We start from the raw sequence: 23,101 nt of genomic DNA on the forward strand, positions 1-23,101 counted from the left end.
AATAGTTTGAAAGCATTAAGCAAATAGTCTATAGATTAAAGGTAGGTAAAGTTCGACAAACAATCTTGACACTCAAACTCTAATAACGCGCACATAATTCTCAAGGCAGTTTTATAGACTTACGTCACGTTTTATGTTTGAAATACTGTAGAGATATGATCGATACCGCTCACTATATAACGCACTAGCATAATTATACATATCCAGTTGATTCTACATCCAAGTAGGAGAACGTAAACCTTTAAATAAATTAATTCAAGCCAAGACCCAATATCCTCAACATGCGCTTTTTAGGGTTTACTTTACTCGTCATTATTTCACAGTTGAATGGCGGCCTAGCTTATTCAAATGAAAGGAATACTAAAGCAGGTAATGCTATTTACCCACTCTTGATATTAGCTCTTTACTATAATTACACAGCTGTCACAACTTAAACTATATCATAGGTTATTTCATAATATTCCGATGACAGGTTGTTCAATTAACTTGGACACTAGCTCGCCAGCTTACCCTCCTCACTTGATTCAGTTGATTGACGAAAATAAGAAAATTGTTCTGCCAATCATGGAGGGCACGGCCAGAATCATCAATCTGAGCCAAGGGCAACAAGTGACCATCAGCTGTTTGGGCGCTGGCAATTACATGATAGCGAATGGTTTGCAACTAAATCCGGCTACGTGCACGGGCAGTTCAAATTTATCGTGTAAAAAATTCCGTTACCAAAAATTCATTATTCATAGGATAATAAGAAATTAACGATATGGGGATTTCTTTGAAGGAAAACTATTGTAGTTCAAAGGACGTGTGGCCCAATGGATAAGGCGCCTGCCTACGGAGCAGGAGATTCCAGGTTCGATCCCTGGCACGTTCAATTTTATGCGGGAGAAGCCAAGAAGCATATGGATATAAATAGTATAATCGTTGAGGCATAGACAAGTAGACTAATTAGCGTATAATAGAACGCGGAAGAACGCTCTAGCAAAGCTGATAGCCTATATCTTTCATAATTATTGTATAATACATCAGACAACAGAAGAGAGTTTTTTTTCGTTGGCGCAATTATTCAAAAGCTCGACGGCTCGGCCTAGATCATCTTCAGTCAGCGTACGTGCCATCATCGGAAGCGGAATAGCGTACCGATTAACTTGCCGATTAAAAACGAACACAAAATCATTTAAAATTTTTGAAATTGGCAGTTTTAAAAAGTGGTTAATGCCAATTAAATTAATTTTTAATTAAAATTCTTGTACACGGCATTTCAATTTTTTCAGCGAAGCGCATCGAATTTTTCAATGGAAAACCAATTGATATTCAGAACGTAGTATTCTTAGCATTTCTTAATGCTACAATAAAGGGCGTTGTGTGTAATGGAGGATACAATTCAATACTTATCTACCACTAACTAATACTCTGCTATGTATACTTTAGAGCAAATACACTTGGTCACTGATATACTCAAGCTTGCTGGAAACAAGTAAACAAAACAATCTATACCACTCTGCAAGTGTGATATTTGGCTTACTTTTAAGTTATGAATATTACTAGTAACTTGGGCCCGGTCGAGACCGGGGAACTTAGGTCTAGCTTAAATTTGAACTCATTTGCTTTTCACCTTTTTTAAAGGAAATAAACGTAAGGGAACGTGAGTGTCGAACGTAAAGAACAAAAACGATGGATGCAACTTTCACTAATGAAATGATCAGCAATTTTCACTTGTGTTCCTAATTTCTATAGTAAACATAAAAGTAGTCCCGTTGACCACCTGCCCTGTTAATTTTTCTCGTGAAAATCTGCCCCTGCCCAGTCAATAGATATTTTGGTCTTGCGTGGAGGCTTTTCTTCAAATATAATCTTTTTTGGCAACGTCCGTTTCTTCATAGGTAGTTGCCTTGTGATAGCAATTCGTATTACTTAACCATGTAATTTGATTGCGACTAATTAATTTCCTATGATTATTTCCCAAGTTGTTAAGCAAAATGGGTAAATTATAAGTATGGATCATTTACTGCTAAATTCTCATGGGCCGTTGCCCATCTGCCCGTGCCAATGTTATCGTAGAAATCTGCCCCTTCCCAGATAAAAGAAATGTTTTTCATGCGTAGTGACAGGCTCTTCTATTGTTGTGATTTCGATAATTATTTGTTTTCTGCCTGGTGCCTGCCGATTGTAATTCAGTTGATTTTTTTTTATAAGACAGATATGTCCGTTTACCATCTGCCCGCCAATTTTTCTCGTTGAAAAATCTGCCCGTGCCAAGTCAACAGATTGTCATTTTCTACCTATATTTTTAAATTTTAAGTCATTCCGTGGATAAATCGTCCAAAGTTATTTCGCCCGTGGGTTCCTATTCGTTATTCTACCCGCCAATAAATACGTTTTCACGTGAAAAATAATAACATTAATTGGTAAACTGTAAATAAGAGGGCACTTGATCTGAGAGGAAATCTATGGGGGGAGGGGGGCGGAAACAGTATTTTTCGAACAGAAATACCGATTTGAATTTGGTGCTATTTGACATATCGATATTTGCCGCGTAGAAATCGATGCACGTACTGCGTTGTGAGTGTGAGCCAGTACCCACCCTTCTATTTGCAACGGCGCGGAAATTTACCCCATTGTCTTTCCCCCCTTTCCCCTTTGCAGCAACCCCCCCTATTTGACCATCAGCAAGGAGGGTGAAAACCTGCGGCGGTTTTCACCCCTCTTGATGGGTGACTGGACTGACCAATCACAGCGTGCTCTCATAGGCACATGAATAAGCTCCTCCCAAAAAAGCTTGTTCTTTTATTATATATGGATACCTACGCTCACAACAAAGTCTTAAACAAGTGTAATGTAAATAGTACGATCTTGGATTATTATTTCCATCACAAGTCATCACGTTTGTTTCATGTGCCTCACACGACTGTCAGATTACCGAATCTCACGATAAATAGTAGGTACCGTAGCTTGAAAATATTCTTGGACGTCATTCAGTGCACCTCTGACAAGCCCTCAACCAATAGCTGAAGGCACTGAGCAAAGAGTCTATAAAGATTATACTAGTTAAAGTTCGATCAATATAATCTTGACACTCAAACTCCAATGCGCACTTATCAACCATAAAGAACACAAACAATGTCGACATATAGTACTCGGTGGCTTTTAAACGATACGGAGAGTTTGACGGGACTAACGCCATTTCTTATGTTTGATTTGGAGATGTATGCTCGATACCACGCGCTATATATAATGGGAGAATCATAATTATACACATCCAGAGTATTCCACAGTTGGAGAACCTACTACTCTCAATAAATTCAATCGTCATGCGCCTTTTAGGGTTTGCTTTACTTGTCATTTTTTCCCAGTTGAATGTCGGCCTCGCTTATTCAATTGAAAGGAATACTAAAGCAGGTATGTTATTCATTCCTCTTATAGTTTTGAACATGTTGTCACAATTTCATATTTATTTAGGATGCTCATTCAACTTGGACATCAGCTCGCCAGCTTACCCTCCTCACTTGATTGACGAAAATAAGAAAATTGTTCTCCCAGTCCTGGAGGGCACGGCCAGGATCATCAATCTGAGCGAAGGGCAACAGGTGACCATCGGCTGTTTGGGCGCTGGCAATTACATGCTAGCCACTGGTTTAGGACTGAATGCGGCTACGTGTGTGGCCAGCTCAAATTTGCAGCTGGCTGACGGAACGGAATATTCCTACGACGAAATCGGTTGCGTCAAGCAAAATGATGAAGTTCTTATCGAGCAAGGCACTTGCGCCAACGGGCCGGGAACCTTCATCCGCAACGGATGGCAATTCGGCGCCGATTTCATTCCCCTTTTCGACATGTGCCACGACAAGAATTTGGCTTTGAATTATTATGCCATCGACACGGTCTACGGTCGTTCAGTCAATGCCGACGACAAGGCAAACACTGGGCCAACCTTCAGTCAAAGTTCCTACTACCCGGGGTTGAGCGTCAACACCCTGTACACGCAAGCGGAGCAAACGAAAACCATCGCCGGGATCGTCGGTTCGGATGCATTGGCCGGCCAGTACATTGTTCCCAATACTGAGTACTATTTTAGTCGAGGACATATGGCTCCCGATGCTGATTTTATCGATGCTGCTAGTCAAGATGCCAGCTACTATTTCATGAATGCGGCGCCTCAATTCCAGACGTTCAACAACGGAAACTGGAAGTATAAGACAAACCCTTGTTTCAATATTAGCGTGGATAGATTTAACTCACATGATATTAATTGCAGGTGGCTGGAGATTGGTGTTCGCAACACGGCAATTGCTCGTCAACTGGATTTGACGATTTACACAGGAAATTTCTCCGTGACGACGTTGGCTGATATCAACGGCGTCCAGCAACAAATTTATCTGGCATTTGATGCCAATAACAACGGTCTTATCCCAGCGCCGAAATACTTCTGGAAACTCATCCATGAGCCAATCTCTAACACTGCCACTGCGGTTATCGGCATCAACAATCCATATTTGAACCCAGTGATGCCGGAAGACGTTATTTGCCCGGATGTGTGCGACCAAATTCCTTGGGTAAACAGCGCGATTTTTGAATTGAATAGCATTGCCAAAGGTTACACCTTCTGCTGTACCGCTGCCGAACTGAACAAGGCTGTCAGCTTTTCTCCCAATCTGGATGTACCGCTTTTCATTTAATTCTGTTTGATTCATTTCATTGAATTCACGGACATTTGCAATGTGCATTTTTAAGCAAAACATTCTCTGAACAATCTTAAAAAATACACTTGATAACATACGCGTTGAAAGCGCTGTAGCATTACGAATACATATATGATTAACGAAATCCGACGACTACCAAGTCATGTCTATATGAAAGAATAGATTTTTATGTAACCTGTGATTTGAATTATCCTTATCCAGTGGGCGCCACACGTCCGTTATCTACTTATCTTATACTAGTATTTTTTGGATCAAATCCCAGAATCGCAAATTTTGTGAGGTTTCTTTTGTTCTGTAAATCCCAGTAGCTAATTTTGATCGATCCTATAGTCATTTTCGGATATGAAATTTTCAACTGGATAGCCTCTATAGAAACTTACATAGCTGCATGGAAAAATAACAATCGATGTATTGTATATCCTTTTGCTTAGTTTAATTGTTTTTATCAGTCGAACACCGCCCACCATTTTAACAGGATGTATACGCAATAAAATGAATAAGTACCGGAAAAAGTATTCAGATAACGGTGAAAATAGACAGTGTTAGTTGAGTCGTCTCGTTGGCGACAAACATTTTTGAAATGGACCGCCAAGGCCAATCCGGGTATCCTACTCGATCCAATTACTCACGTTATGGCAGAGGGAGGGGTATTCATCATCAGTCACATACGTGAGTTTTGATTATTTTTAAATCTATTATACTCTTGCTTTCAAGGGATATTTATTTATTAGTTCCGTACATAATGTTAATTATATCGACTGGTCAATATTAAGTGCCCACTGCCCAGCAAGAAGAATTTCAGTCAGATAATACAAAATTTAAATTATTAAATGTTTGAATAACTTTAAATGGACATCCGTGAGTGTGAGTTAACAGCTTTTCTTTTCGCTTAGCACTTTGCGCAATTATTTTGAAACCAAACGCGAGATAAAAAAAAAGATAACACTTGGCACTAACACACGTTACTCTCAACGTGACATGGAGATAGGTAGAACTGATATGCCCAATGATTTTATGTTTACAAAATAATGAATAGTTTAGAGTCTACATAAATTAAAACACTGACAAATAACAATTTAACCATTTTACACTGCAGTGAAGGATCTAAGCCAACATTCACTCGCATCAACCCTGACACAAAATTTATTGATAACGAAGACGTTGAGGGGGTACACCTTGTAAATGACTTTGACCTGGTTCGTCAACTGCAAGTGCGTTTGGGAGAATTCGCCAAAGGACCGAGGAATATTTTTCCTGCGATGTGGCCCGTCTCCTTGTCCACGAAGAACGTCCAGTCGCTTGCATCAAAGCCTTATTATGTGGTGGGACCCAAACCAGCCGGACCGCGTTTCCTGCTTTACATCGATTCTTCCGGGGATATTTTCCTGGAGAATATGACGCAACACATTTTTCGTGTCGACGAGGATCACGCCATTAAGATAGAAACGTTTGACGGGCGACCAATAACGGACACTGTTCTCGATGGAATAATTACAAGAGAGAAATCAATTGACAATGCCAGTTGTAATGGAAAAGAGGCTACCAAGAAATTTACGTTTATAATTCTGGACGCAATCAGGTGCAGCGGAAATGACCTGACTGGTTTGAATATCCTCGAACGAATCGCTTTTGGCAGGGTATAGGAAGCAATATTAATCTGTTTGTAATTGGCTCAGGTTCTTTATTATATTTTAATTTATCTGCTGATAGGAAGTGATCATGATACCAAGGACGTATGCCCGGGGAAAAGAGAAGGAAGCATTTGACTTGGAGATAATCAAATACGAGGATGCGTATCAGACAGAAAATTACTTGTCTGATGAATTCATCAATAGTTACAAATATCCATTTCGTTCGCTAGTCTTTCATCCACGACAGAAGGTAAAACCAAACACCCATTTTGTTTAAGTGACTCTTTACAATACCCTTAATTCTTGTCATACTGTAATTTCTGTCATTAAAGGGCTATAACACCAGATCCACTTACAAAGCCTTTCAGTGGCGGGAAAATGATGTTCAAGAAATCAGTTTTCGGCTTCAAATTCCAAAAGGAATCAGAGAGTAAAATTAAACAATGGATTTTATATTGTTATTTTGACCCTAATTTCTCTTTTCATCTATCGATTATCCCCTAAGGCCAAAAGTCGCCGAGCTTCATGTGATAGGCCCTTATCGCTCTGAAATCAAATACGACACGATTAAAATGACAGAAGAAATTAAAAAGCTGGACGGATGCATTATTGATTGCCGCTATTTTGATCACCAATGGATCTTCATCAAGCAGCGCCATGACCGCAATCATCCCAATGGAAGGCGTGCAGTTATGGGTAAACTGAACATTTTACAATTGACGTCAGACTTAAAATTTTACTTTCGTCCTTCTGTATTTTTACTGCTATAGGGAAAATGGAAGCGCTAGAAAATGCCGTGTCTCGTGATCTTCTCCTGATTACTCTAGAAAATTCTAGAGGTTTGGAATGAAATTGTTTTCTCCTTCGGTTTGTCTATTATAGCTGTGTGTTCACGGTTTAATCAAGTTCATCCACGGTTATTATGTAAAACAAAATATCATTAGAAATACACTATTAATAAGTTGAGCTAGTAACTGTGTCTTTTTTCTCTAGAAAATACATTGTAATGCTGTGAGTAATAAATGTACTGCGGTACAATCCAAATAAACTTTTAGATGGTTAAATGTACGTGCCAGGGATCGAATCTGGAATCTCCTGCTCCGTAGGCAGGCGCCTTATCCATTGGGCCACACGTCCTGTAATCCACTTAATTTTTGTCCTTGAAAATTTTTATACCTAATTTCTCCGGATCCGAGGGATGAATTTTTGGGAATGAAACTTTAAACTCGATGGGCTCTATGGACTGTGGAACACATTCATCCTTTTTTGTTCTTAAATTTTCCATCTCGTGATCCTCTAACAAATCTGGAAAATGTTGTTTGATTGCCAGGTTGTTTAGCAATATGTATACGACTATATTAATTTCAAGCACAGAGTTCCATCCACGACGGATCCACATCAACGTGTGAAACAAGATAAAACGTTCTTATTACTAAATTAAAAGTTAGAAAAGAAAAATACGCTTTGCTCTTAACTGCGATTTTATTTAGAATTCTTTTATTTCTTGTATTTCTGTTTAATTAATCAATTCTATGGAACCCATTAACGATTCGTTTAGATTCTCAAGATTACATTGTCCACAATTCGTATGAACGTGCCAGGGATCGAACCTGGAATCTCCTGCTCCGTAGACAGGCGCCTTATCCATTGGGCCACATGTCCTGTAATCCACTTAATTTTTGTCCTTGAATATTTCCATACCTAATTTCTCCGGATCCGAGGGATGAATTTTTTGGAATGAAACTTTAAACTCGATGGGCTCTATGGACTCTGGAACACATTCATCCTTTTTTGTTCTTAATTTTTCCATCTCGTGATCCTCTAACAAATCTGGAAAATGTTGTTTGATTGCCAGGTTGTTTAGCAATATGTATACGACTATATTAATTTCAAGCACAGAGTTCCATCCACGACGGATCCACATCAATGTAATACACAGATTACACTACGATAGAGAGACCGGGTTGAGTGGTAGTAGGAGATGTATTGCGTGTGAGTTACTAGGCGGGAGTACAGCGAGAGAGAGAGTGGGGGAAGAGAGACGGTTTATATGTGGCGGGATCGCTTTGTCAGCGCTCTGCAAGCTCGGACCCGGCTGGTACGGCGAGTCGTTCCCGGTCTGTGCAGCAAGTCGTTCCGGGATTGTAAGTGCTGAGTCCTCAGCATGGTGTCCGGTCCGGGTTGCAACGCCGGCTGGTCCGAGCGTGAGTGAGGGCCAGCCCGGCGTTGGCGAGTGCTGACTCAGAAGTTGCTGAGTAGCATGATGTACGGCGTGACGTCGGGTGTGATGCCGGTCGTGACGTCCTAGCGTGACGTCATTGGAGTGACGTGGAGAGGCGGGGCCAATAGGCTCCGCGGGGCATTACATCAACATGTGAAACAAGATAAAACGTTCTTATTACTAAATTAAAAGTTAGAAAAGAAAAATACGCTTTGCTCTTAACTGGGATTTTATTTCGAATACTTTTATTTCTTGTATTTCTGTTTAATTATTCAATCCTATGGAACCTATAAACGATTTGTTTAGTTTCTTAAGCTTAGATTTTCCACAATACGTATGAACGTGCCAGGGATCGAACCTGGAATCTCCTGCTCCGTAGGCAGGCGCCTTATCCTTTGGGCCACACGTCCTGTAATCCACTTAATTTTTGTCCTTGAACATTTCCATACCTAATTTCTCCGGAACCGAGGGATGAATTTTTGGGAATGAAACTTTAAATTCGATGGGCTCTATGGACTGTGGAACACATTCATCCTTTTTTGTTCTTAAATTTTCCATCTCGTGATCCTCTAACAAATCTGGAAAATGTTGTTTGATTGCCAGGTTGTTTAGCAATATTTATACGACTATATTAATTTCAAGCACAGAGTTCCATCCACGACGGATCCACATCAACGTGTGAAACAAGATAAAACGTTCTCATTACTAAATCAAAAGATAGAAAAAAATACGCTTTGCTCTTAACTGGGATTTTATTTCGAATACTTTTATTTCTTGTATTTCTGTTTAATTATTCAATCCTATGAAACCCATTAACGATTCGTTTAGATTCTTAAGCTCACATTTTCCACAATTCGTATGAACGTGCCAGGGATCGAACCTGGAATCTCCTGCTCCGTAGGCAGGTGCCTTATCCATTGGGCCACACGTCCTGTAATCCACTAAATTTTTGTCCTTAAAAATATACATACCTAATTTCTACGGATCCGAGGGATGAATTTTTGGGAATGAAACTTTAAACTCGATGGTCTCTATGGACTGTGGAACACATTCATCCTTTTTTGTTCTTAATTTTTCCATCTCGTGATCCTCTAACAAATCTGGAAAATGTTGTTTGATTGCCAGGTTGTTTAGCAATATGTATACGACTATATTAATTTCAAGCACAGAGTTCCATCCACGACGGATCCACATCAACGTGTGAAACAAGATAAAACGTTCTTATTACTAAATTAAAAGTTAGAAAAGACAAATACGCTTTGCTCTTAACTGGGAATTTATTTCGAATTCTTTTATTTCTTGAATTTCTGTTTAATTAATCAATTCTATGGAACCCATTAACGATTCGTTTAGATTCTCAAGCTTACATTGTCCACAATTCGTATGAACGTGCCAGGGATCGAACCTGGAATCTCCTGCTCCGTAGACAGGCGCCTTATCCATTGGGCCACATGTCCTGTAATCCACTTAATTTTTGTCCTTGAACATTTCCATACCTAATTTCTCCGGATCCGAGGGATGAATTTTTTGGAATGAAACTTTAAACTTGATGGGCTCTATGGACTGTGGAACACATTCATCCTTTTTTGTTCTTAATTTTTCCATCTCGTGATCCTCTAACAAATCTGGAAAATGTTGTTTGATTGCCAGGTTGTTTAGCAATATGTATACAACTATATTAATTTCAAGCACAGAGTTCCATCCACGACGGATCCACATCAACGTGTGAAACAAGATAAAACGTTCTTATTACTAAATTAAAAGTTAGAAAAAAAATACGCTTTGCTCTTAACTGGGATTTTATTTCGAATACTTTTATTTCTTGTATTTCTGTTTAATTATTCAATCCTATGGAACCCATTAACGATTCGTTTAGATTCTTAAGCTCACATTTTCCACAATTCGTATGAACGTGCCAGGGATCGAACCTGGAATCTCCTGCTCCGTAGGCAGGTGCCTTATCCATTGGGCCACACGTCCTGTAATCCACTAAATTTTTGTCCTTAAAAATATACATACCTAATTTCTACGGATCCGAGGGATGAATTTTTGGGAATGAAACTTTAAACTCGATGGTCTCTATGGACTGTGGAACACATTCATCCGTTTTTGTTCTTAATTTTTCCATCTCGTGATCCTCTAACAAATCTGGAAAATGTTGTTTGATTGCCAGGTTGTTTAGCAATATGTATACGACTATATTAATTTCAAGCACAGAGTTCCATCCACGACGGATCCACATCAACGTGTGAAACAAGATAAAACGTTCTTATTACTAAATTAAAAGTTAGAAAAGACAAATACGCTTTGCTCTTAACTGGGAATTTATTTCGAATTCTTTTATTTCTTGAATTTCTGTTTAATTAATCAATTCTATGGAACCCATTAACGATTCGTTTAGATTCTCAAGCTTACATTGTCCACAATTCGTATGAACGTGCCAGGGATCGAACCTGGAATCTCCTGCTCCGTAGACAGGCGCCTTATCCATTGGGCCACATGTCCTGTAATCCACTTAATTTTTGTCCTTGAACATTTCCATACCTAATTTCTCCGAATCCGAGGGATGAATTTTTTGGAATGAAACTTTAAACTTGATGGGCTCTATGGACTGTGGAACACATTCATCCTTTTTTGTTCTTAATTTTTCCATCTCGTGATCCTCTAACAAATCTGGAAAATGTTGTTTGATTGCCAGGTTGTTTAGCAATATGTATACGACTATATTAATTTCAAGCACAGAGTTCCATCCACGACGGATCCACATCAACGTGTGAAACAAGATAAAACGTTCTTATTACTAAATTAAAAGTTAGAAAAAAATACGCTTTGCTCTTAACTGGGATTTTATGTCGAATACTTTTATTTCTTTTATTTCTGTTTAATTATTCAATCCTATCGAACCCATTAATGATTCGTTTAGATTCTTAAGCTTACATTTTCCACAATACGTATGAACGTGCCAGGGATCGAACCTGGAATCTCCTGCTCCGTAGGCAGGCGCCTTATCCATTGGGCCACACGTCCTGTATTCCACTTAACTTTTGTCCTTTAACATTTCCATACCTAATTTCTCCGGATCCGAGGGATGAATTTTTGGGAATGAAACTTTAAACTCGATGGGCTCTATGGACTGTGGAACACATTCATCCTTTTTTGTTCTTAATTTTTCCATCTCGTGATCCTCTAACAAATCTGGAAAATGTTGTTTGATTGCCAGGTTGTTTAGCAATATGTATACGACTATATTAATTTCAAGCACAGAGTTCCATCCACGACGGATCCACATCAACGTGTGAAACAAGATAAAACGTTCTTATTACTAAATTAAAAGTTAGAAAAAAAATACGCTTTGCTCTTAACTGGGATTTTATTTCGAATACTTTTATTTCCTGTATTTCTGTTTAATTATTCAATCCTATGGAACCTATAAACGATTTGTTTAGTTTCTTAAGCTTAGATTTTCCACAATACGTATGAACGTGCCAGGGATCGAACCTGGAATCTCCTGCTCCGTAGGCAGGCGCCTTATCCTTTGGGCCACACGTCCTGTAAGCCACTTAATTTTTGTCCTTGAACATTTCCATACCTAATTTCTCCGGATCCGAGGGATGAATTTTTGGGAATGAAACTTTAAATTCGATGGGCTCTATGGACTGTGGAACACATTCATCCTTTTTTGTTCTTAAATTTTCCATCTCGTGATCCTCTAACAAATCTGGAAAATGTTGTTTGATTGCCAGGTTGTTTAGCAATATTTATACGACTATATTAATTTCAAGCACAGAGTTCCATCCACGACGGATCCACATCAACGTGTGAAACAAGATAAAACGTTCTCATTACTAAATTAAAAGATAGAAAAAAATACGCTTTGCTCTTAACTGGGATTTTATTTCGAATACTTTTATTTCTTGTATTTCTGTTTAATTATTCAATCCTATGGAACCCATTAACGATTCGTTTAGATTCTTAAGCTCACATTTTCCACAATTCGTATGAACGTGCCAGGGATCGAACCTGGAATCTCCTGCTCCGTAGGCAGGTGCCTTATCCATTGGGCCACACGTCCTTTAATCCACTAAATTTTTGTCCTTAAAAATATACATACCTAATTTCTACGGATCCGAGGGATGAATTTTTGGGAATGAAACTTTAAACTCGATGGTCTCTATGGACTGTGGAACACATTCATCCTTTTTTGTTCTTAATTTTTCCATCTCGTGATCCTCTAACAAATCTGGAAAATGTTGTTTGATTGCCAGGTTGTTTAGCAATATGTATACGACTATATTAATTTCAAGCACAGAGTTCCATCCACGACGGATCCACATCAACGTGTGAAACAAGATAAAACGTTCTTATTACTAAATTAAAAGTTAGAAAAAAAATACGCTTTGCTCTTAACTGGGATTTTATTTCGAATACTTTTATTTCCTGTATTTCTGTTTAATTATTCTATCCTATGGAACCTATAAACGATTTGTTTAGTTTCTTAAGCTTAGATTTTCCACAATACGTATGAACGTGCCAGGGATCGAACCTGGAATCTCCTGCTCCGTAGGCAGGCGCCTTATCCTTTGGGCCACACGTCCTGTAAGCCACTTAATTTTTGTCCTTGAACATTTCCATACCTAATTTCTCCGGATCCGAGGGATGAATTTTTGGGAATGAAACTTTAAATTCGATGGGCTCTATGGACTGTGGAACACATTCATCCTTTTTTGTTCTTAAATTTTCCATCTCGTGATCCTCTAACAAATCTGGAAAATGTTGTTTGATTGCCAGGTTGTTTAGCAATATTTATACGACTATATTAATTTCAAGCACAGAGTTCCATCCACGACGGATCCACATCAACGTGTGAAACAAGATAAAACGTTCTCATTACTAAATTAAAAGATAGAAAAAAATACGCTTTGCTCTTAACTGGGATTTTATTTCGAATACTTTTATTTCTTGTATTTCTGTTTAATTATTCAATCCTATGGAACCCATTAACGATTCGTTTAGATTCTTAAGCTCACATTTTACACAATTCGTATGAACGTTCCAGGGATCGAACCTGGAATCTCCTGCTCCGTAGGCAGGTGCCTTATCCATTGGGCCACACGTCCTGTAATCCACTAAATTTTTGTCCTTAAAAATATACATACCTAATTTCTACGGATCCGAGGGATGAATTTTTGGGAATGAAACTTTAAACTCGATGGTCTCTATGGACTGTGGAACACATTCATCCTTTTTTGTTCTTAATTTTTCCATCTCGTGATCCTCTAACAAATCTGGAAAATGTTGTTTGATTGCCAGGTTGTTTAGCAATATGTATACGACTATATTAATTTCAAGCACAGAGTTCCATCCACGACGGATCCACATCAACGTGTGAAACAAGATAAAACGTTCTTATTACTAAATTAAAAGTTAGGAAAAAAAATACGCTTTAAACTGGGATTTTATTTCGAATACTTTTATTTCTTGTATTTCTGTTTAATTATTCAATCCTATGGAACCCATTAACGATTCGTTTAGATTCTCAAGCTTACATTTTCCACAATTCGTATGAACGTGCGAGGGATCGAACTTGGAATCTCCTGCTCCGTAGGCAGGCGCCTTATTTATTGAGCCACACGTCCTGTAATCCACTTAATTTTTGTCCTTAAAAATTTCCATACCTAATTTCTCCGGATCCGAGGGATGAATTTTTGGGAATGAAACTTTAAATTCGATGGGCTCTATGGACTGTGGAACACATTCATCCTTTTTTGTTCTTAATTTTTCCATCTCGTGATCCTCTAACAAATCTGGAAAATGTTGTTTGATTGCCAGGTTGTTTAGCAATATGTATACGACTATATTAATTTCAAGCACAGAGTTCCATCCACGACGGAACCACATCAACGTGTGAAACAAGATAAAACGTTGTTATTACTTAATTAAAAGTTAGAAAAGAAAAATACGCTTTGCTCTTAACTGGGATTTTATTTCGAATTCTTTTATTTCTTGTATTTCTGTTTAATTAATCTATTCTATGGAACCCATTAACGATTCGTTTAGATTCTTAAGCTTATATTTTCCACAATTCGAATGAAATTGCCATGTATCGAACCTGGAATCTCCTGCTCCGTAGGCAGGCGCCTTATCCATTGGGCCACACGTCCTGTTATCCACTTAATTTTTGTCCTTGAAAATTTCCATACCTAATTTCTCCGGATCAGAGGGATGAATTTTTGGGAATGAAACTTTAAACTCGATGGGCTCTATGGACTGTGGAACACATTCATCCTTTTTTGTTCTTAAGTTTTCCATCTCGTGATCCTCTAACAAATCTGGAAAATGTTGTTTAATTGCCAGGTTGTTTAGCAATATGTATACGACTATATTAATTTCAAGCACAGAGTTCCATCCACGACGGATCCACATCAACGTGTGAAACAAAATAAAACGATCTTTTTACTAAATTAAAAGTTAGAAAAAAAATACGCTTTGCTCTTAACTGGGATTTTCTTTCGAATACTTTTATTTCCTGTATTTCTGTTTAATTATTCAATCCTATGGAACCCATTAACGATTCGTTTAGATTCTTAAGCTTACATTTTCCACAATACGTATGAACGTGCCAGGGATCGAACCTGGAATCTCCTGCTCCGTAGGCAGGCGCCTTATCCATCGGGCCACACGTCCTGTATTCCACTTAATCCCTGAGGTATATTTATATACGAAGGTCCTTAACAATATAGGGTGTGGGGTATAGGGGGTAGGGTAGTAGTAGCTAGTAGTGAAATTCAGAGGGTTTAATGTCCATTTAGTGTTCCTTTATACGTTTCTTCCCTGAATGACCAATCGTCACCAAATTTTGTATATAATTCTGTCTAAATTTGATACATGGCGTAACGGGGTTTTCATTTGTTTTCATTACTGTTTTAAAAATTTAATTTGCGTACTTGTTACCTAGCTGGTTGCCGAATCCTAGGCAGTGAATTCGCTTTTTTTGCGTAACCTTCCAACTGTCAGTGCATGCTCAGCAGTGTAAACAAAAACAAAAAAAAAGTTTGGATCTTCCCTAGCAAGACAAGTTTTCTGCTACGGGAGTGGAGAGTATTTATTATTTGATTTTGTTTTTATGTTCGATTTCGATTTCGTCTTTATTCTTCTTTTTACTTTGTATTTTCCCATTATTACTTTTTTAAATCTTTTGTTTTATTATCACCTCTTTTTGTTTACTGTTTTTTGTCTTGATTTTAATAAATTTTTTTATCAAGTAAAATTTCTATTCCTCCTTTTTTTAACAGTTAGTCATCAACCAAGAAGTTGAGGAACATTTAAAAATGTTTGATTATACTCATTTTGAAGCTCTGGGTCATCTCTCTCTTCTTTCCTTGTCCTCTTCACAGTCATCAAGATCTTCTGGTGGTCGTGAAGAGTTACCACCGATCTTCCACTTCCATTTACCTCCGAAAGCTTATTAAGTTTAATTTTTCAAAAATAACAAATTTATTTTTCGAGATCGAGATTCGAACCATAATCAATACGAGTGGCAGCCCGAGTTGCTAACCATTAGACCAACATTGACATTTCTTTATAAGGGAATGCGTGGCCCGGTTGGTGAGTACACCAAATAATGTAACAAAAGTCGAAGTAAAGCAATGGTAATATCGCTAGCGACGCTACCATCGGTATCGATTTCGGAACCGGTTGTAAAACACTTAGGTTTTATGCCTTAATTATAAAGATTTTTTCAGCGGTGGTTTAATCTAACTGCTATAAGAGCACATCAATTTCTTTGTAGTTAATATGTAACTAATAATTTTTCTAATTCCATGTTACTATAGTAATAAATATTGCTATAACTTAATCTAAACATGAAGTGCGACGTGGGGTGGCGGGGCGAATCCTCCGCCATTCATAATTCGCACCACTCATAATATTACAGATTATTTTTCAATTAGTTATAAAGAATCAATTATGGAAGATAATAAAGGGAAACAGAATTTTCCAAACGTTATAGTGTGTATAATTCTACTATAACCTTGATTTTCTGTCTCTTTAACGTTTAAAAAAATTACCGAAGGACGTTACCGAAGGAATCTTGTTTTTGTCCTTAAAAATTTCCATACCTTATTTCTCCGGATCCGAGGGATGAATTTTTGGGAATGAAACTTTAAACTCGATGGGCTCTTTGGACTGTGGAACACATTCATCCTTTTTTGTTCTTAAATTTTCCATCTCGTGATCCTCTAACAAATCTGGAAAACGTTGTTTGATTGCCAGGTTGTTTAGCAATATATATACGACTATATTAATTTCAAGCACAGAGTTCCATCCACGACGGATCCACATCAACGTGTGAAACAAAATAAAACGTTCTTTTTACTAAATTAAAGTTAGAAAAAAAATATGCTTTGCTCTTAACTGGGATTTTATTTCGAATACTTTTATTTCCTGTATTTCTGTTTAATTATTCAATCCTATTGACCTTAAACGATTCGTTTAGATTCTTAAGCTTACATTTTCCACAATACGTATGAACGTGCCAGGGATCGAACCTGGAATCTCCTGCTCCGTAGGCAGGCGCCTTATCCATTGGGCCACACGTCCTGTGATACACATATTTTTTGTCCTTAAAAATTTCCATACCTAATTTCTCCGGATCCGAGGGATGAATTTTTGGGAATGAAACTTTAAACTCGATGGGCTCTATGGACTGTGGAACACATTCATCCTTTTTTGTTCTTAATTTTTCCATCTCGTGATCCTCTAAGAAATCTGGAAAATGTTGTTTGATTGCCAGGTTGTTTAGCAATATGTATACGACTATATTAATTTCAAGCACAGAGTTCCATCCACGACGGATCCACATCAACGTTTGAAACAAGATAAAACGTTCTTTTTACTAAATTGAAAGTTAGAAAAAAAATTCGCTTTGCTCTTAACTGGGATTTTATGTCGAATACTTTTATTTCTTGTATTTCTGTTTAATTATTCAATCCTATGGAACCCATTAATGATTCGTTTAGATTCTTAAGCTTACATTTTCCACAATACGTATGAACGTGCCAGGGATCGAACCTGGAATCTCCTGCTCCGTAGGCAGGCGCCTTATCAATTGGGCCACACGTCCTGTAATCCCCTTAATTTTTGTCCTTGAACATTTCCATACCTAATTTCTCCGGATCCGAGGGATGAATTTTTGGGAATGAAACTTTAAACTCGATGGGCTCTATGGACTGTGGAACACATTCATCCTTTTTTGTTCTTAAGTTTTCCATCTCGTGATCCTCTAACAAATCTGGAAAACGTTGTTTATTGCCAGGTTGTTTAGCAATATGTATACGACTATATTAATTTCAAGTACAGAGTTCCATCCACGACGGATCCACATCAACGTGTGAAACAAGATAAAACGTTGTTATTACTAAATTAAAAGTTAGCAAAGAAAAATACGCTTTGCTCTTAACTGGGATGTTATTTCGAATAGTTTTATTTCTTGTATTTCTGTTTAATTATTCAATCCTATGGAACCCATTAACGATTCGTTTAGATTCTTAAGCTTACATTTTCCACAATTCGTATGAACGTGCCAGGGATCGAACCTGGAATCTCCTGCTACGTAAGCAGGTGTCTTATCCATTGGGCCACACGTCCTGTAATCCACTTAATTTTTGTCCTTAAAAATTTCCATACCTAATTTCTCCGGATCCGAGGGATGAATTTTTGGGAATGAAACTTTAAACTCGATGGGCTCTATGGACTGTGGAACACATTCATCCTTTTTTGTTCTTAATTTTTCCATCTCGTGATCCTCTAACAAATCTGGAAAACGTTGTTTGATTGCCAGGTATTGTTTAGCAATATGTATACGACTATATTAATTTCAAGCACAGAGTTCCATCCACGACGGATCCACATCAACATGTGAAACAAGATTAAACGTTCTTTTTACTAAATTAAAAGTTAGAAAAGAAAAATACGCTTTTCTCTTAACTGGGATGTTTTTTCGAATGCTTTTATTTCTTGTATTTCTGTTTAATTATTCAATCCTATGGAACCCATTAACAATTCGTTTAGATTCTTAAGCTTACATTTTCCACAAATCGTATGAACGTGCTGTTATAAAGACAAGTGTGTGTCTAAGACTGATTGTATTGGGCTCTGCATCGAGGGGATATGCCCACTCTAGGTGGCACGCCATCTAGCGCTAGATTCTACAACATCTCCCCCTTGCACACTGATTACACACAAATAAACGACAAGAACTAACACGCCGAACAAGAGAACAAACACAATGAAATGAACAATGAGAACACACGACATGAGATGAACAATGGGACGAAAACCAGAAAATGAACACAATGAAACGAACAATGAGACAAGAACACGACATGACATGAACAATGAGACGAGACACAGGAAGAGAGAAAAATTGAGAATTAGACGACGAATTCCATGAGTGAACGTAGAGCAAAACGGCCAAACGTGTCACTAGCAAAGCAGCCAGGACAACGGACACGGAATCAAATACAGACAATTAAGACGGTTTGAGGTAAGGGCGACCAGAGCGAGTCGAGCCCGGACGATGAGGCGCGACGGCCAGCGGACTTGACACAGCCAGGGGGGGGCTGGACAGAGGGCCGCTGGACGGCAGCACGCTGGTCGGTTGAGACGGGCGCCGTACGTGGCCTAGCAGGGGATGCCGGGCCGGGCGCCGGGTTGACAACTACTGGCGGAGCTGTGGTGTCGATGACGGTTGACCCAGGGCTACCGGAAGCGGCTGGGCAACTGGAACATTCACAGCGCGGGCAGGCGGACCAGGCGGAGACCAAGACAGGGCCGGCAGTAGATGATTAGCAGGGGCGGGGCGATAACCGCGAACAGCTGACGGGACTACAGCAGCACCACCACTCTGTTGACCCACGGCCAATCCTGCCGACGGCGAGTTGTCAAGATTTATGTCGCGGCGCGTCCGACGAAAAGCTCGCCCGTCCGCCAATCTTACGACATATGAATCTGGTTCGCTGCAAACAGCTTCGACGGCACCTGGCAACCACAATCCAGAGATGAACGCCCGGACACGTTGACCGATAATGAGGGCCGACCCACGAACATCCGGACGACCGCTGTGATTAAAACAAGCCGTAGCCTGACGACGCTGGAGCTGGCCGTGAACGAACTTGGCAGGGACAAACTGTGGAACCAGACGATCTTGCAAAAACGGCAAACTGCCACGGAGGTGGCGTCCTTGCAATAATACTGCCGGAGACGGCAGTTCCGCCGATATAGGAGTTGACCGAATGGCCGCCAAGGCCTCCCACAGAGACCGGCCATCCGTGAACATTTTTAGGAGCGTCTTTTTCACTGTCTGTATGTGGCGCTCCACCAGACCATTGGATTGGGCGTAGGTTGGGCTGGATGTCACTGACCGAATTGCACGGCCCTCGCAGAACTCTCGAAATTCGGCGCAATCAAACTGCGAGCCATTGTCTGACATGACGATTTCCGGAACGCCAAAGTCACTAAATATGCGTTCCATTTCGGCGACGACGGATGACGACGATAAACTGCGCAACGGAACGCATGCTGGCCACTTGCTGTATGCATCAACAACCAGGAGGTAGTTAACGCCACCATGTAGAAAAATGTCAGCTGACACCCACTGAAAGGCATGAACCGGCAACGGCACTGGACGAAGAGGCTGCGCTGGGTTTCGATGGCGATGCGTTTGGCAGGTCGAACAGCTGGCCACCATGTTGCGAATTTGCTCGTCACACCCGGGCCAATAAACGGCCGATTTTGCCCGTAAGATGCACTTCACCTCTCCAAAATGGCCGTCGTGTATTCCGGCCAACACTTCCTGCCGAAGCGAAATCGGAACCACCAACCGGCTGCCATTGAGTAGCAGACCATCAGCTTCAGACAAGTGGTGGCGTACTGGCCAAAACGGCTTTACGGCCACCGGACACTGGGCTTTGTGATCAGGCCATCCACGATGAAGAACTTCTTTCAGGAGACGGAGAGTTGGATCTGCTGTCGTAGCTGCAGCAAACTTGACACGAGTTGAATCATGAGGAATAACCAGGTCAAGAACAGCGTGAACCTGCTCCTCACAGTCTTGAGTGACGTCATCGGTAAAAAGGCGGGGCGACGGAGCCCGACTAAGCGTGTCGGCGATAAACAACTCCTTGCCCGGCTTGTAGACTAGCTTGAAATCGAATCGTTGGAGTTGTAGACGCATCCGCTGGATTCTCGGGGAGCAAGAAGCAATGGGCTTGTCCAGGAGGCCAACCAACGGCTTGTGATCGGTTTCAACCACCACCATTTGTCCATATACGTACTGCCGGAATCGCATGAGTCCAAACTGGACCGCCAACAGCTCCTTTTCGATCTGAAAGTACCGTTTTTGAGTAACGGTTAACGACGTTGACGAGTACGCGATCGGCTGGTTATTTTGAAGCAACACTGCACCGATGCCGACGGGAGACGCATCAACTGACACGACCAAGGGCAGCGAAAGGTCAAACAGTCGTAGCACTGGAAGAGACGACAACGCACTTTTTAGCTGATTAAGGGCCATCTTCTGGGGCTCTTCCCACACCCACGCTGCATCTGCTTTGAGTAAGTCACGTAAGGGTCGCGTCAGACCCGCGAGATTTTGGCAGAACTTGTCCAGGTATGTCACCATGCCCAGGAGACGGATGAGATCTGCCGGACAAGTTGGATCAGGCATTTCCACAATCGCTGAAATTTTGAAAGGGTCCGGCTTTAAAGTTCCTTGGCCAATAACATGGCCTAGCCACGGGAGCTCCTGGAGGAAGAACTTGCACTTCTTTAACTGGAGCTTCAAGTCATGGAGACGGCAACGCACAAACACTTGACGAAGGTTGGTGAGAAGTTCCTCCTCCGTTTCACCCGTTACAAGGAAATCATCAAAATAGATGAGCACACCGGGCAGGTCTCCAAACAAGTCGTTCATCGTCTGAAGATAAATTTCAGGTGCTGACTTCAACCCAAACGGCAGCCGGAGGAACCGATACCGGCCTTTCGGAGTGGCCATTGTGCACAAATAGGAAGCGGCATCAGACAAAGGAATCTGATAGAAACCAGACGCAGCATCAAGGCTGCAAAAATATCGAGCCTTGCCCAACTTGCTGAACAGCTGCTCAATGGTGGGGACGGCAAAATGTTGACGTTGGATAGCCTTGTTTAGTTCAAACGGGTCCAGACAGATACGGACATCACCGTCCGGTTTTCCCACCACCATCATGCGGCTGACCCACTCAGTTGGCTCTTGCACGGGGGTGAGGATTTTGTCGTTGACCATTTCGTCCAACTTCTTGAAAACGCGATCCTCCAGCCGGAACGGAAGTCGACTGGCGGCACACACAACAGGATCCACGCGATTAGCACCTGACAGCAGCCGAATGTCATGTTCGACAGGTAACTTGCCTAAACCTTCGAAGACGTCCATAAATTCCACGACGATTGGCGGCAGCGGAGCTTCGACTGGTGACTGAACAGCATCGACCCGCCGGATCAAGTTCAGCTTGTCGCAAGACGGGAGTCCTAGAAGGGGTGGCTGGCCAGGTTCGTCAACCACGACAAAGTCGATAACAAATAAAGCGCCTCTGTGAACTACTTTGGCCGTGTGCAATCCTAGCACTCGTAAGAGGCCATCTTGTGAACGATAACTGCGAACAATGGGCCCAGGGCGAAGACAGCGGCGCGTTTTGGGCAGCCGAGCAAATGACTCATACGGCAGAATGTTGCATGTGGCGCCCGAATCAAGCTTGAAGTTAACTTTAACGCCATCTACTGTCACGTCTTGGCGCCACTCAGACTCACTACCAGACGACTTTAAGGCATGAGAGACGTAGTAGCTTTCTTCAACTGACCGCGGGAGGGCCATCGCCGTACCGCCACTTTCGACATCACCAATCCAGTGTGTCTCCTCCTCCACAGCATGAACATTGGCCGCGGGGTTTGGTGCTGGACGTGCTGACATCTTGCGGGACTTGGGGGGTTTCGGACAGCAACTGGATATATGGCCGACCACACCACAATTAAAACACGTAAAATTGGTGACTCGACACTGATTTTTCCGATGAGGCCGGCCGCAATCTTTACACTTGGGATACTGCTGGGCTGAGTGTTGATTAGCGGACGGTTGCTGCTCATGCTGAGCTCTGAACGACGACTCTGGCTGTCTTTCAACCTTCCGGCCACCAGGTCGACTCTGAATGGCGTGAGCGGCTTCTGCTGTCGACGATGTGGCGATTTGGCTGAGCTGGGCTTTAGATGACTCACACGCACGCACAATTTCACACGCAGTGGCGAGCTGCAAATCCTTTTCATACAGTAGCTTCTCACGGACCAAAGGATCAGCAACACCTAGCACTATTTGGTCTCGTAAGACCGAATCAACACCAGTTCCATAGCCACATGTTTTTACCAGACCGCGGAGATCAATTAGCCACGCGTCGAAAGTTTCACCAGGAAGTTGATGACGGCGCAAGAATTTGAAACGTTCGAACACTTCACTACGCCGGGGCTCAAAA

The 23,101-nt window shown here is 40.8% G+C and overlaps 2 protein-coding genes and 7 non-coding genes across 11 annotated transcripts in view; 3 read left to right on the forward strand and 6 right to left on the reverse strand.

Annotated features, from left to right (window-relative positions):
• The first annotated feature begins 208 nt into the window (after positions 1 to 208).
• Positions 209 to 4,783, forward strand: LOC124203373. Of its 2 annotated transcripts, none has more exons than XM_046600117.1 (3): positions 209 to 369; positions 3,457 to 4,186; positions 4,253 to 4,783. In XM_046600117.1, exons 1-3 carry the CDS (start codon positions 282 to 284, stop codon positions 4,671 to 4,673), a joined length of 1,239 nt encoding a protein of 412 aa, XP_046456073.1. In that variant the 5' UTR covers positions 209 to 281; the 3' UTR covers positions 4,674 to 4,783. The 2 variants fall into 2 exon arrangements, with proteins under 2 accessions (XP_046456073.1, XP_046456072.1); XM_046600116.1 differs by lacking the exon at positions 209 to 369 and adding an exon at positions 3,248 to 3,396.
• Positions 799 to 871, forward strand: Trnar-acg. Its single transcript has one exon. It is a non-coding gene; the product is annotated as a tRNA-Arg (tRNA).
• Positions 4,784 to 4,927: 144 nt separating the features above from the next.
• LOC124203399 (mRNA-capping enzyme-like) overlaps positions 4,928 to 23,101 on the forward strand; it is an 80,941-nt gene continuing 62,767 nt past the window's right edge. Inside the window, exons 1-6 of one of the 2 annotated variants that reach the window (XM_046600118.1) lie at positions 4,929 to 5,366; positions 5,794 to 6,334; positions 6,408 to 6,578; positions 6,661 to 6,758; positions 6,834 to 7,024; positions 7,099 to 7,294. In XM_046600118.1, the coding sequence (XP_046456074.1) occupies positions 5,278 to 5,366; positions 5,794 to 6,334; positions 6,408 to 6,578; positions 6,661 to 6,758; positions 6,834 to 7,024; positions 7,099 to 7,178 (1,170 nt within the window). In that variant the 5' untranslated portion in view covers positions 4,929 to 5,277 and the 3' untranslated portion in view covers positions 7,179 to 7,294. Of the gene's footprint in view, positions 5,367 to 5,793; positions 6,335 to 6,407; positions 6,579 to 6,660; positions 6,759 to 6,833; positions 7,025 to 7,098; positions 7,295 to 23,101 lie in introns of those variants that run through there. The other variant, XM_046600119.1, reaches the window with a different exon arrangement.
• On the reverse strand, positions 9,409 to 9,481 carry Trnar-acg. The gene has a single exon. It is a non-coding gene; the product is annotated as a tRNA-Arg (tRNA).
• Positions 10,457 to 10,529, reverse strand: Trnar-acg. The gene has a single exon. It is a non-coding gene; the product is annotated as a tRNA-Arg (tRNA).
• Positions 11,504 to 11,576, reverse strand: Trnar-acg. Its single transcript has one exon. It is a non-coding gene; the product is annotated as a tRNA-Arg (tRNA).
• Positions 12,549 to 12,621, reverse strand: Trnar-acg. Its single transcript has one exon. It is a non-coding gene; the product is annotated as a tRNA-Arg (tRNA).
• On the reverse strand, positions 17,075 to 17,147 carry Trnar-acg. Its single transcript has one exon. It is a non-coding gene; the product is annotated as a tRNA-Arg (tRNA).
• Trnar-acg lies at positions 17,598 to 17,670 on the reverse strand. The gene has a single exon. It is a non-coding gene; the product is annotated as a tRNA-Arg (tRNA).

This window comes from Daphnia pulex, chromosome 2 (assembly GCF_021134715.1).
Source record: "Daphnia pulex isolate KAP4 chromosome 2, ASM2113471v1".
In the NCBI taxonomy this organism is placed as follows: Eukaryota; Metazoa; Arthropoda; class Branchiopoda; order Diplostraca; family Daphniidae; genus Daphnia; species Daphnia pulex.